Source organism: Melanotaenia boesemani, chromosome 14, assembly GCF_017639745.1.
Source record: "Melanotaenia boesemani isolate fMelBoe1 chromosome 14, fMelBoe1.pri, whole genome shotgun sequence".
NCBI lineage: Eukaryota > Metazoa > Chordata > Actinopteri > Atheriniformes > Melanotaeniidae > Melanotaenia > Melanotaenia boesemani.
In genome coordinates this window covers 14,055,314-14,070,414 of record NC_055695.1, presented here as the reverse complement: position 1 = coordinate 14,070,414, position 15,101 = coordinate 14,055,314, and the positions used below count along the sequence as shown (strand labels likewise).

General features: G+C 36.3%; 1 protein-coding gene across 2 annotated transcripts; it reads right to left on the bottom strand.

Moving 5' to 3' along the window:
* Nucleotides 1–364: 364 nt before the first annotated feature.
* tbxa2r (thromboxane A2 receptor) lies at nt 365–10,173 on the bottom strand. Of its 2 annotated transcripts, XM_042007153.1 has the most exons (4): nt 9,979–10,173; nt 5,471–6,335; nt 4,180–4,310; nt 1,596–1,715 (listed from the first exon to the last, which is right to left on the bottom strand). In XM_042007153.1, exons 2-4 carry the CDS (start codon nt 6,254–6,256, stop codon nt 1,622–1,624), a joined length of 1,011 nt encoding a protein of 336 aa, XP_041863087.1. In that variant the 5' UTR covers nt 6,257–6,335; nt 9,979–10,173; the 3' UTR covers nt 1,596–1,621. The 2 variants fall into 2 exon arrangements, with proteins under 2 accessions (XP_041863086.1, XP_041863087.1); XM_042007152.1 differs by lacking the exon at nt 4,180–4,310 and having other exon boundaries at nt 365–1,715.
* Between the last annotated feature and the right edge of the window lie 4,928 nt (nt 10,174–15,101).

Sequence of the window (15,101 nt, the reverse complement as noted above, 5' to 3'; positions counted from 1 at the left end):
ATTGTTTTCGTTGGAATAAAAAAATCTTCATACTTACTCCTATTAGAAAAGCATATCATAACCCATTACATTTTTGTCAGGTTTAATGGAAAGACAGAGAAGCAATTTGTTTCAAAGAGTGAAAGTAGATCTCCTACACCAGTGTTTTGCAGTCATTATGTCACTGTTCTGAGCTTCAGTGCATTGCTTGTTGTGTTGTGTTGTCCAAAGAAGGGAGAGTCATGGTTTCTTGCTTACCTATAGGAAGGTCTCTTTCCTCGCAAACTGTCTCTGGGAACAAACTGGAACCTTTCTGTGAAAAATATACAGCACCAATCATATGTTTTAGAAAGTGTAAATAAACTCTCACATATTGGAATATATGAATGTTTAAGCTGATCATTTATTTAACTGAAAAACTTAATCAACAGCTTAATCTATTTTTAAAGCATCAACCCAGATTACAAATTGTACATACATATACATTCAAACTTACTTTTACTTACAAATGAAACCACAACCACTTACAATTAATCACACTCCCTAACCTCATTTCTGGGAAATAACTTTCAATTGTCACTTTCCATTCACAGAAACAATGCACGTGCATTTCAGTGTTAAAAGCCCAAAGATCACTTTCTGAGAACAAGGGTAAATAATACAAAAGTGCTTCAACAGTTACACAAGAGCAGTAGTATGGAAGTGATTATTGATTGGAGTTTAAACCATATGGACACAGCAGTAACAATATTTCATACAGCACAATACAAGAGAAATATATATATATATAAAGATATATATGTATAATTTTTTTTCTAAGGAATAACAGCAGTAGTGCTAGCAAACATGAGTATATAGATTATATCTAATGTGCTGCGGGTCCATGATCTTCTCTTGGATACATTTTATACAAATTTTCTTATACATCATAAAATAATAAGGCAATAATCAGAGCTTGATGCTCTTGAAAATCACAAACATTCAAGGGTTTCACAAAAATACAGTAACATTCATCTGGGTTGCAAGTTCTCAGCAGTTTTAACCATCTCACTAAAACAATCTGCTCTTCTCTAATATAACTTGATATTTAACATTCAAATGTCAGAAAAGAACTCAAAGGAACAGCACATATAGAGGAAGCAACACACTTAGTATTAAATGTGCTCTGGCTGACATAAGTGCTAGCTCTGTCTGGTTGACAGGATACTTTTTTTGTTGATGCATCACAGGTTCGATCCTTGTAACTAATTAAATGCTGTCCTATCTGAAATACTGTATCAACACTTCATAACACAACAAAATGAAGCACTATCATATTGTTTGCATAGCTTTCCAACTTATCCACATCATAGCTGACATGTCATTAAACAGTGGAAATTCTATGACTAATGTGATGCTGATACATTGGCAACTCATGGAGAAGGAGGTGGTGGCTTTGAAGTAGATAGGGGTGTTACATTTGGTTTCTCTGTCTCTCCCATGCCATCTGAGCTCAAGGTGCTCCCAAGGGAAGCTTGTGTGAATCTGCGGACAGTATCTCGAATTGATGGATACAAGGTCATGACGGAGCTCTCGGACAAGTTGAAGCGAGGGTACACTCTTTTCAAAACAGACCTGCGAAATAGGATGTAAACCCATGGGTCTAGGATCTGGTTACAGGTGGCAAAGCGTATCCATAGGACAAGATATTTGACCTGGAGGCGACTTCCGGACAGAGCAGTTTGCGCAATAAAGACCTGTTTGTAGGGAGATTTGTAGAGGGATAAAATAAACAGAGGAAGGCAGAGAAAAGGGCAAAAACAGAGAAGAAATGGAGAGGAGGGGTGGATGAACAAGGAGATCATTAATAAAATTAAGTCAGAGTAGAAATAAATTAAAACAGGCTAATAATTGTAACATTTGAGAGATGAAATAAAAATAATAAAACCACAGAAAATTATATGTTTGGTTAATATTGCAAAAGCGCATGAACAATCACCATTTGTTAAGTCCACTCAGTGAATGGTTAAGTTTGCCATTGCCCTCCTGAGGTAAGGGCTACAATAACACAATTATACCTCCTGCTTTAGATAAGCTGCAGCATTTTTTGCGAGGTGTAACTATATTATAACATCTCCTGTGGGGGCAAACCCGGCTAACAAGCTCCTTTCAGAATGACAAATTAGCTCAATGTTGCTATAGCTACTGCTCAACGTTCAGCTGGTGTTAGAAATCAAACTTCTTTCTCTTATTTTATCCAAGTGAGGAAAACTTCGACATGATCTGAATCATTTGGTTAAAAATTGTAACATGCAAATCTTGTAATTATACACTTTTAAAAAAAACCCAACTGTACCGGTGTAGATTTTTGTAACTGTCAAACCATGTATTTTATGTATTTTGTAACAGGTACACCTAATATTTTTCATAATTGTAACATTAAGCATGTACTCTAAATAACAGCCATAGATAGGAATGTATTTAGTTAAAAAGTTGGCTTGAAGTAGAAAAGTACAACGGCAGTTGAAATCATTGTCCATGACAATGATTGCAGACAAAATGCCTAGATCTGAGAAAAACTGGCAGTTTGATTGGCTATCATGAATTACTCTGAAGGACTGCTTTAACGATGGAGGCTACTGGCAACATTCCAGTGCCTGACTAAATGTCTAGGGTGTTTGACATTTTCAAGAAGTCAGAGGTGGAGCAGCTGAGTGAGCTGTCTATAAAGAACAACAGTCTATGAAAGCATGAGACAGCGTCAGGAGACACGACAGGGTGGAATCCGAAAAATGAAATACACATACAACAAAACTTGCAGAGAGAAGATATGGTCTGCTGAGACAACTTAAGTAAATGTTTATGAGGACACTTCCTTTCTTTTGTTTTTGGCAAACAATATCATGCAAAACAAGAGATTGAAAAGACGCAAACCGACACTGAAAGTTGTTTTTCACAACCAGTCAAACAGGTGGAATCACCAGGAACTACATGTATCATAACATAACAGGACGAGAAAAAAACATGTCTGCATGTCAGCTGTTTCACATCAACAGTGTAAAATGAACACTCCACAACTTAAGCAATTAAACGATGGACAACAATAAAAATCTTGTTGTCTTAGTTCCAGCAAATTTATGGGGTCTTGGAAGAAATGTAATAACATTTTTAAAAATATGTTCTTATTATTTAGAGTTATTAGTGTTACATACTGTAATTAGTGTAGAGTCATGCTTTCGCCACCTTAGAATGAGTCATTTTTTTTCAAAGATGCTTTGGCTTTCATGCTGCACTGCTATATTACCATTAAAGTCCAGAAGACACAGGGTACATCCTGGCTTTGGAGTAGGACTATCATTTATCACAGCCACCGTAGTTTTAGTTCTTCAGGATTGAAAGGGAAGAATGACTCTATTGATACTCACTCTGCTGCAACTTAAGCCACAAAATGTCATCCTACACACTGTACCTTTAATGGCTTGTTGGTATTGTTTTCAGAGAGGGTAAAAAATATTTAGCAAATAATTAGGCAGGTAACAAATAATTTCTGAGTCATTACTGTTTATAGTTTTATAACATATCTGAAAAATATAACATCTTCAGTTAACACTTCCTGAGAAACTCATTCAACGTTGCTTAGGATGTTGACTCCTTTAGGCTATTTAAAGATGAGATTTTTTTTAGATAGACCTTATTTTAAACCTTTCTTGGTGTTTTTTTTTTTTTCTATTTCCATCTTGATGTTCAACCTCTGTAGGAAATGACTGCTGCAGCTCTGCTCAAAAGAAATATTTAAGTAACCTGGTGAAACTTAAACCCACAAATTGATAAGCTTTCGGGGTTTGGATTAGAAGCCATCCGTGTTAGTTTAAGGAAATAAAATATCACACAAGCGTGGACAGGCGCTCAAACGTTTTAAATGAAATAGCTATTAAAAAGTAAAATGGGCTGAGGTGTAAGCAGCAAACCAAGATGAAAAACAAAATGCACTATCAAGCATGCGCTCAGTAATACTCTAAGTTTATGGGTAATTGTTTGGCATTCATGAAACTGCAATGTTAAAATGAGTCTATATAGGTTTCATTAGCAGATGACTCTGACATGCTGATGTAGCTGGCCAACTACAGCCCAAAGCTGAATTATAATGAGGATTATTAATAACATTGTGAGCTGTGAATTATTTTTTACAGCATCTTGATATTTGCTTCAGTCTTTACTCGCCTTAGTCGGGACACTTGAAACATGATGTAAATCCAGGGGTCAAATATCTGGTTGAAGGTGGCCATTCGTATGTAGAACAAAATCTTGTCATCATGTGCAGGAAATGTCACAGCACTCCTCAGAATATAAATCTGTTCAGGGTGTTACACAGCTAAGGTTAGACAGAGAATAATATCATTTCCAGTCAGGGACTTTAATCCTTATTATTCCTAAATCAGATGTGCACAGTTAGTGCCTCTTGGTGGTCATGAAGGCTATAAAGAAAGGTTAGATAAATAGTTTAGTATCAGATCCACTAGAATATCAATGTAAAACCTAGTTGTAATGGTACGTATTAACTTTCTTTTTTAAAATTCATACTCAATTGCTGAAATGTGCCATTTCAAATTGGGCACAAAAGGGATCTTTAATGGAGGAAAAGACCAGAAGGCTCTCAGATGAGCTTGTTAAGAAGAAAAAAAAAAAACGGCATCATTAAGAATAAATGAGGCTTACACCAGGAAGCAGAAAAAAGGATCTCAGGCTCTTGAGATGCCTCATTAAAAGAAAAAGGAAAGAACAACAAAGGCTGGAAAAACCTGGGCAGCTCAGGTCGGGGTGAGGAGCTGTCATGAGTAGAGACAGTAAACTGGTTAAAACAAAAAGATAAAAGGATTTTAAAAGAATGTTGAGATATGGTATGTAAGAGAAAATAGGACTGAGTGCCAAATGTTTCTTATTAGTCTAAAACAGAAGAAGGCACACACATTCTTATCAACACAAAACACGCTGTCATAGACCACATCTGGATGTGAACAAGACTCGCATACTCTTTTGCAGGTTGAAACCAGGTCAGAGTCTTTTCTGTGGTGGCCAGTATGAGTTTAAAAAGACCAGACTCCTGTTTATTCTGCAAAATGATGTCAGTTTTTTCAGCAAGTTGTAAGAGAATCAGTAGCAAGCCAAATTTTGTCCCACACAATGAATGTATTTGGGAAAAGTTACAAAGAGTTTTCTTTTTTTTTCTTTTAACGGCGAAAGCCATCTGTTGAAAAGATTATTTTTTACTTCTTAGGTAATAGGATGTATTAACTAAATCTACCTTGAGAAACAAGGTGTCATAACACAACAGTGCTAAAAGCCAGATTTATACAATAGTAATGAGTTGTACCGATTCTTGAAAACCTTCCTCTTTCTATCAGAGGAATCATTGTTTCCTCAATATGTTCCAAAATAGAAACTATAAAAAAGAATTAAAGATATTATATACAAACCCAGACAGCGTTAACATATTAAAATTAAATGAACTCACCAAAAGGGGGCACCAGCAGATAGTTGCGATGAGCATGATCAGGATAAGCTGCACCATCATTTCCACTTCATGGTCTCGGCGCCGCTGGATCCTGTCCGGCCCACAGCACACCTTAATCAGAGTCACCACACTCACTGTGTTCAGCAGAAATGACACAGTGATGCTAATCAGTCCAACCAGGGAGAAGAGCAGGGAGAAGGCCACATCATTCCTCTCTGGGCTGACGTTAAGGAAGCACCAGGAGCCGGGCGTCTGAATGTGATAGCTACCAAAGCCTGTTAGGGGTAGCAGTGATATGCAGCCAGCAACAAACCACACCATCAACACCATGGAAACGGTCCGTCCTTTGGACATGCTGGTGGAACGTGCAAATGGATGGTTGATGCCAATGAAGCGCTCCACGGCCATCGTGGCACTGAGCAGCAGTGGACACAGTCCATAGAACACCATAGACATACCCATAAAGTTGCAGAAATGGCAAGTGGGGTCCTTCTGACTCCAATCAACACGTGTAATGTAGAAGGAAACCACAACAGTGCCTGTAACCAGAAGACCCATGAAGTCAGTAACAACCAGGCCGCCCAGGAAGATGAGGAAGAAAGAGCGTGAGCGGCTTTGTACTCGCTGGCAGGATTTGATAAGAACAATAAAGGCGATGAGATTTGAGGTGAGACCCAAAGTGGTGAAGGTGGCCGAGTAGTGGACTTTACCCATGTTTGGGTCATACTTAAATGGAGTGCTGGTGTTGGAATAGCATATTGGGGTGCTGTTGTTGGTGTCATTCATAGTGATCAACTGGTTTCACTGTAGTTTCAGATCACTCAGACAATACCAGTGAAAGAGCTCTCATTTCTCCATTTAACACCTAAAAAGATGAAAAAAAGGTGAATTTAACACTGTTTTTCTGAAGTTTAGGTTTTAACAAAGTTTAGAACAGATATGATTAAAGTGCATAATGAATCATGACACAAATTAAATGAACTTGAGGAACAGATGAAGATAATGTTGAGCTGGACTGATTTGTGATGCATTTTAGTTGAGGCATATGGTACCTCTTCCAATAAGTGCAGGAAATGTTATGTGATAACTCATTTATGGGATCATATTCACCCATCCATTTTAGACACATGTTTACTCCAATTTAAAGCCAAGTGTGGCAGTGATGTAGTCTATCTTAGTATGCTGGGAAAAAAACCAAGGGCAATTCTGGTAAACTAGTGTTTATTTATGTGTGTTTATGTGTTTATTTGATTAACATTCTTAATGCCATCCTGTTATATACAACAATAATCATATCATATCATATTATATCATATCATATCATATCATATATCATATTTTTTGTAGTTTGTTTTTCTTATTCTTAACTGAAATCGTCTTTAAAAAAAGAGCAAAATGAGAACATTTTATAAGATTTCAGAATAAACTGCACAGAGATATGTGACAGCTCAGATGCAGCCTGTACAGTAAGTAACACCCACACATAATACATCATGCAGACAGAGATGGACAGAATGACACACTGCCTTCGCTGAAATAGAGACAGAGAGCTGGCATATCCTGGCAGGAAATGTCGCTCTGAGAGTGGTAATGACAGAGTCACTAACAGGAAATACATGCTTCAGACCATAATTAGTCTTCCATATTGTCCCTAGTGGTCTAATACAATAAAGCACATACACAATATGGTGTTTCATTGTTGTAACTACCATTTTGGATCTTATGCTGAATCCCCTAGTGAAATCAAATATGGTATTAAAATTATATCACTAATAAAAATTATTAGTTTTGTGGCATCCCGTGAATATAAGTAACATGCTCAAATTAGAATTAAGAATATAAAGAGAGTCTAAAAAGTCTATTAGTATGTCTTCCATAAATAAATTTGATTTAAACAAACCTATACAATGACATTTAAACAATTACAACAACATTTATAGTTCTTGATGTGGATGGCCATTTGAACTTATAATAAGGATATGTCTCTTTTTATCATGTTTTTTGTGTTCAAGGCAAACATATTGTTTGTGTTATAAGCAGAACATTTACAAAACAAGATGAAACTTAAGGACAAGGAGGAAAGAAAAAAAGGTTGCTTCAAGCAAATGCTAGAGTATTAAGGGTATGTGTACTTAAAAACAATCAAATGCAGTGTGCTGATAGTGTATTGTACAAGTAAAATTGAAATAGCTTTGCATGTTGATGAAAATGAGAAACAATTGTTTAGATAACATGAATTTCAATGTCCAGAAATGTTGTCATGTTAATGCTATGGAAATATCTGTCACCAATCAATGTACTTTCCTGTGAGCCATTGTTTAGTTTGCTTACTTGAAAACGAAACAAAGGACAATGGACCACACCGATTATTGGAAGCAACCACTGCAGAAACCTGAGCTGAAAAGCAGCAGCAGTTTTCTATACTTCTATACTTTCTGTTCTTTACTGCTTGTTCCTATCACGCACATTCAAACCCCGACAGACACTTCGGGAGGCAATGTGGGGTTCAGCATCATGCCCAAGGACACTTCAGCATGTAGTCAGGGGAAGTCTGAAATCAAACCATGTGAGCTAAAGTTGTTAGGTCCAGTTTCTTTTGCCTGAGGCAGATGGCCAAAATTAAGCACTTTCTAGCACGACAGCAGTTATCCATGACTTTGTAACCACCCAGCTGGATTAATGTAATGCACTTTATTTTGGGGTGAATCAGTCCTTTATTTCTCGACTGCAGTTTGTACAAAATGCAGCTGCATGTCTTTTAACTTGCGCACGTAGGTATGAGCACATCACTTTTCATCTTCTCTTTACTGGCTGCTTGTGCACTTCAGGATCCATTTTAAATTGCTTTTATTTGCTTTAAAGTGTTTGAATGGTTGTTGCCCTGTTGTACCCCTCTGAGCTCCTCCCTCCCTATACACCGACTTGGGCTCTCAGGTCGCCTGAGTGTGCCCAGGACTAGCCGGAAGCTAAGCGGGAAATGGGCCTTTGCAATGGCAGCACCTCAGCTGTGGAATGAACTGCCTTCATACATAAGACAGGCCTTCTCTATACCTGTTTTTAAAAATCTGAAAATAATGATTAGATTTAAAGGAATTGTATGACCTGGTGTTGCAGCCAGTTAAAATGTTGCTGTTTTAGAAATCTAATATAAACCAAGGAAAGAATAATCTCAATGCTTCTCAGCCACAGATGGGTCAATGTTTCTAAGGCAAATGATCCTGCTGGAAGTCCAACTTCATCACATATTTCACCTTTTGGAGAACTTTTTCTTTAACAGATGGACTGTATTTTTTTTACCAAACTTTTCACTAACCAAGTTGTTTTGTTATTAAAACCTAACCTAAGTCATGCTGATGGCAAACTCATAAAGGATACTAAAACCAGACCTCTGATTTGTACTTTTATGGTTTAACTGAACAATCAAAGCTCTTCTCTTCCCCTGAACTACAAAGCTGCAGAGTACTTGACAAGTTTATGTGCTACATCAAGCATGTGAAGCTGAGCAATGCAGCCATGGCAACCTGGTCTGATGAACATCAAATAGACACGAAATGAAAATCCCTGAATTCCTTCTGATGCACATATGTGTATTGTATTTTTCATTGTTAAAATAATTATTTTGTAAATACATGATTCCCAACTCCCATGAATTATGACTCAAAGATCTCAGCCAGATCTACAAATCAAGACAAACATTTTGCTTCTTTGAGAACAACTATCAGATCCTCTTAGTAAATGATGACACGAGAAGATGGTTTTTAAAGGGCCATTAGTCAAATGTGGCTTTTAGGATCCCCAGTCAATTTATGACATCATATTTGGTGCCACTAAGAAGGTAAAAGGGTTTTCTAATTACTCATTAAAACTCATGGGAAACCACAAAAACATCATGTGTGTTTGGCATGAAAACAAAATAGTGTGCAAAATAATATCCAGAATCAATAAAATGTAATGGGCAAGGTACCATGCCCAGGTTTATATAACTTTGTGGATAAAAAAAATCAATTACTAGTCAAAAACTTATAACATAGAAGTCTAATCACAAAACATTAGTAATGAAAGCAAGAATAGCTTAAAAATAACCTTTTCAACTTAAAAAAAAAATTTATTTAATCATCATTTGACTTAAACAAACACATTTTAAACAATAACTTTTCAAAATGTTAAACAAATTATGCTGTATATGCTAATATTTACTATTAATGTTTGCAGTTGTTGAAGAGGTTTACAGCTGATAAGTGGCAGAAGCAAAACTAAACTAAACTGCAGAGGACAGAATATAAAAAGGTATTCTGATAAATCAGAAAGATAGAAAAAATACTTCAAATACATAATTTTAAACTTTAATGCAGAAAGGAAAAGGAGGTCTATTATCACTGCAAAAGACTGCATTTTTTTAATTTCTGTTTTTGCCAGAGGTCTTCTACTGTTTTACACAGACGTAAAAACAACGTAAACAAACATTTTCAACAAAACTACATTTACTAAGTAATTAAGATTTCTCTTACCACCACCGAAGTGCTCTCAAGGATCAGGCTGAATCTCAAGTGAATAAATTAACTACTTTCCCCAAACCATCTCTGTGTTTGCATGATCATTTATACCAACACAGGCAACAACCACAGGAAGAGGTGGAGAAGATTTTAAATACAGAGTCCCATCTGATGACAAAGAAAAGTGCAAGTAACATCTGGTTTCTTTGCTACGGCTGCTCAGATATGCATCTTTCCCCTTCTGGTCATGCTTCCCTTTGCTTAGCTCACTCCTCCCCGGAAAACAAAGGGGAAGGGCTCTTTGAAGACACTACATCATCTTTTAGGCAAGGGAATGAACATTAGTGAAGGGGTGCAATGAGACGAAATAGCATACCCTTCATGTTAGGGTTTAAATTCCCATTTATTTTCTTTTTGCGTGTGTGTATGTAATGGGGAAGATAAGCAGGCTCTATTAGGAAATGCCCTGAGTATTTTGCACCAAATATGCAAGCAGACATGGGCAAGAATCCAAAAGAACCAAAGAGAGTGTGTAAAATTCTAATGAAAGTAAGGATGACCTTACAGAATGCTGTCTGGAGCTTGTCTCATGACAACTGTATGTCAGTGGAAAAACATGCATGTAGGCAGCTGCCTAGGATGCATAGGGATGCTCTCCCTATAGTACAGGATAATACAATTATCATCTATTTTCTACCTGCAAAGTTTAACAAGACTGAATTAAATATAGTTGCACTAAAGTTATTGTCATAGTAATAAAATTCCTCATTTAGTCACAAGCCCAATGTATTTGGTACAGTTAAAAATAAAGCTGAAGGCTCACAGTTTGACTGGTATGACACCAGCATCCTCTGCTATTTTCCCTGATAAGAGTGTGGGAGTAAAGCATGCAGTGAATATAGAACGACACCATCTGTGTCTTATCAAAAATTGGGTAAACATAAGAGTCTCCAAACAGTAAAAAGTTCAGAGTTTGTTTAGACAATTAAAATCCCATATTTTCTGTTTGCTGTACGATTTATTGTTGTGTACTTGACTCTATTTGTTTTATGTGCCCTTTCTGTTTTATTTTATAATACTTTCCCCATTTAAATTCTGTTTTTACATCTGATTTTAGAAAGCAGATTACTTAACACCAGTATTAGGTGACTACTTTCTCTTATGCTGCATGCAAACCTCCAATATAGCTGTACACCAATAGCTCCAAATGCTATTACCAGTCATGTGTCATTGCTATTTCACTACCCAATACTCTCTCTGGACACTGAAATCAACATTTTATGTGTCACTCAGAACAAGACCATAAAACTAGCTCAAAACCGCCCCTTCAACACTGACAAGCATCATTGCTGCCATTAGCAGGAAGCAGAGGAAGACTTATGTAAAATAGAAAGAAACTGAGATATATTGTCTCCTTGCACTTTCAGGGACGATTCTATAAATGTAAAGTAGTAACATACTGCAGGAAAAGCTACACTGAAAATTATATTGTTCTAACGCTGACACTGTAGTTACAGCAGTCTCTGCAAATTACAGATATGATTTGACTAACTGTAAATAATGCAGATGATCAATTCTAAAATCAGATTTGAGAACAAAGGCAGTAGGTTTAACAACCGGTAAAACTTGCTTTATGATAGTTTAGCAGCAAATGTGGTCCATTGCATCGTTGTTGTTTTGACCTCATGTTTAGAGTTAGAAGTGAGAAATTATATATCACTTCAGTTTTAGATTAACAACCGGTAATGCGTAATCACAACACATTAAACAATATTATTGCATATTATCGGTGCTGCAATTGTGGGGTTGGATCTGAATGAGAAGTCGAGATCAAATTCTTCTCTATCAGTTCTTACAGTAAAGTAAGACCAATATGTCAATGCCAGTAACTGGGACAGTATACACCAATGTGTTGGCTTACGTGGCCTATATCCAGGAATTTATAAAAAACATTGCATGCTTTGCAACTTCATGTTCGCAAGCAAGCTGCCACAAAAATAATTCAGTGCATGGTGTAGAGCAGGGGTGCCCAAGTCCAGTCCTCGAGAGCTAATATCCTGCAAATTTTAGACACATTCCTTATCCAACACAACTGAATCTAATGAATGGCTCGTTACCAGGCCTCTGCATAGCTGAATTGGCTTGTGCATGATGGAATTCAGCCATTTGATTTATGTATGTTGGAGAAGGGATGCATCTAAAAGCTGCAGGATAGTAGCTCTTGAGGATTGGACTTGAGCACCCCTGGTGTAGAGCTTTCATAAGCATTACAAATTCATTTTTAGATGAAAACACAAGCTTCCCTCTTTCTCATGCTTTTTTAAGTCATGTACAATATTCCAAAAGTGTTATACTTTAATAAACGTTTTTTTTTTTTTAACTTGCTGTTTTCATATAACATACAGATAATGAAGTACTGGAGTTCAACACAGTTAATGCATTAATTTTACTGAGCTAAAGTCTAGCTTGACATCCCTTCCTCTATTCTCTGTGTGGTAGATTAAAGGAACTGAGATAATGTGTGAAATGGTGGATGTCTGAATAACTGCAATTTTTACACAAAAAAATTATTAAAATTTGTGAGTAAAGCAGCATGTTGTAGCGACTAGCAGAACAGACACAGCTTTTCTTCAGTTTACACAGTTTACCAGATGACATATGGTTTGTGGTTTTGTGAGTGTGTTTGGAAAACTAATTTGTCTAAATTTAATGTTGTATCTTCTCTGCTTTTTGCTCTTTTCACCCCCAGAGCTGGTATTTATAGGGATTTACGTAACTCTGATAATAGTAACTTCATATTTTAGTTTTTGGGTGAAAAATTAAGCTATCTAAAACTTTAAGTTAGGTCTGCTCATGGCATCACATTATATCAAACTCCTTTAGTGGATTTTTTAAAAACATGCAGTAAATAGTCTGGCAGACCTTAATAGAAGTTTCTTGATGCCTGAAACAGATGCTATGATGGTGTATGAAAATGTCTTTGCAGGTGACATAACTGGCACCAGACTTGTAACTATAGCAACCAAGAAAAGGATAAAATCGCTCCAGACAGAGGGAGTAAATGGATGCTTTAGTTTTAATATGTTATGAGAAACAGGGAAAAAAGACACTGAAAGAAAAAACAATTAAACCAAACAAAATAAAAAAACAAGACAAACAGTAATAATAAGGAGTTGTAAGACAGACAAGCTTGTCTAAGTCTACCCCTTTCTCCACTGTAAATAAACCATAATCACTTCATGTTTATTTTTTTTAATTCTTTTAACATGTTCACTTTTTACAAAACAACTAACTAAAATAAAAAATAATGCAATTCTTTATTTGTACATTAACAGATACATGGTGTAAACTACTGCTTGAAAATCTAGTAAGAAAATTTAGTTGATCCATTAGAGTTAGGCGTGAGAAAATGTTGTGGAGTTAACACTCTCAGGGTCACTGTTTACACAGTATCTGACCTGGAATCTAATCTCAGGAGAGTTGATTTCCCTTTGCTTCCAATATACTTCCTGCTGGTTCCAGGCTTGAACTAGGACCAAAAAAAAAAAAAAGAAAAAGAAAAAAAAGAAAGATAACTGCAAGATAAATTTAAAACAATTTAACATCAGTGTTCTGCTTGCTAAAACTACAGTTTGGGATTTTGTGTCCTTTAGCTAAATTAGCTGTATTATAAAGCTTTCTAAATTGAAAGTGCTTTTGTTGGCAAAGCTGATGCAGCAACGTGTTCTCAACCAGCAGGTGAGGAGACATGCATTTTAAGTCATATGATGATTCTAAATAGTTTCTCTGTAGCCTGTGATAGACTGAAAATCCATCTAAACTCTAAGATTGTCCTTAGCCATTGTAAACTGCAGCCTCAGCTTCCTTAGCAGGGGATTTTTTATTATTTCTTTTTATAAATTAGCTCATATGAGCATAATATTAATAAATAAATTGCACTAGTATGGAACATAGAATGGATTTGTTTCAACTGGATTAAACTTGATTGTATATTTAAAAGTGGCTTAAAATGACTTTGTCAATTGGCACTATACAAATAAAGCTGAACTGAATAGATTTGTAAAGCTCTATAAAACAGGGAACTCAACAGATGACTGGAAATTTCAAGGTCTAGAAAAACATTAGAGAACTGGTCAATATTACAAGTCACAATCCATATGTAGGGAGATTGTAGAAACTGATGTTTTCAGGAAATATGAATTTGTGGAAAAAATCATAACCAAAAGTCGTCCTGGACTTTCACATAAGGTGTATTGAAACATGTCTGACTGACCTTAAACTACAGACCATAAACCACTGCAGTGACAAAGCTGTAACTCAAAACTTAGACTGAAATTTTTCAACTTGTGACTCCAAAATAATATTTTATTGAAGTGTTTACACACAATGTTTAAGGACTTCAGTCTTTAAGTTAAGCCAAAAACCGCTAACCAAACTTACTGAATATATGAGCATGAGCAGAAAGATCAAGCAAGCACAACAGCTTCAGATTCCCCTCCCAACACATCACATGAATTGACTATTTGGTAGATGTACCACTTTATCATCCAAGCAATAAATCTCCTCACAAGACTGTAGAGAGAAGAGAAGGATAGGACAATACCTGTAGAAAAAACAAGTGTGCATTTTGAACAAACTTTTAATTGGTTTGCTGTTCTTTTGTGTGGTCTTCATGACCTCTTCACCAACCTTTATTTCACGTTATCTGGTCACAACTTTCTACAAAGATAATAAAACAAATCCATCTACTTCTTTGCATAAGAAGTTAATATTCTCAACACAAATAGATTGAAGAAGTACACTCTCCATCTATACAAGTGACGAAGAAAAAAGAAAACGTCAAGAATTAAGAGCAACTCATTGGAGACAGGTTGAATTAACTCTTGTCATTTGCAGTCTAACCCACTGTGATCTCATCACACTGACTTCATTACGTTGTCTTTGTCATTGTAAGCTGAATATTGGACCCATTGTTCCGCTACAGAGCAGTGTGAAACCCCCATTTACTTTTCAATGAAGTTTGCATGCAGCAGTCCCTATCATTCTGCATAGTTGCATTTAAATCACCCCTTCTGCTCCCTGTGCTCCATTTGCTTACCTGCTCAAAAACACTTTGTCTCTGTAGCCTCCAGAAGGTT

Coding starts and splice junctions, on each gene's coding strand:
- tbxa2r (XM_042007152.1), bottom strand. CDS start 6,256: ATGAATGACACCAACAACAGCACCCCAATATGCTATTCCAACACCAGC. Junction 1,716..5,470: donor TCTGCTGGTGCCCCCTTTTG/GTGAGTTCATTT, acceptor CCCTACAAACAG/GTCTTTATTGCGCAAACTGC.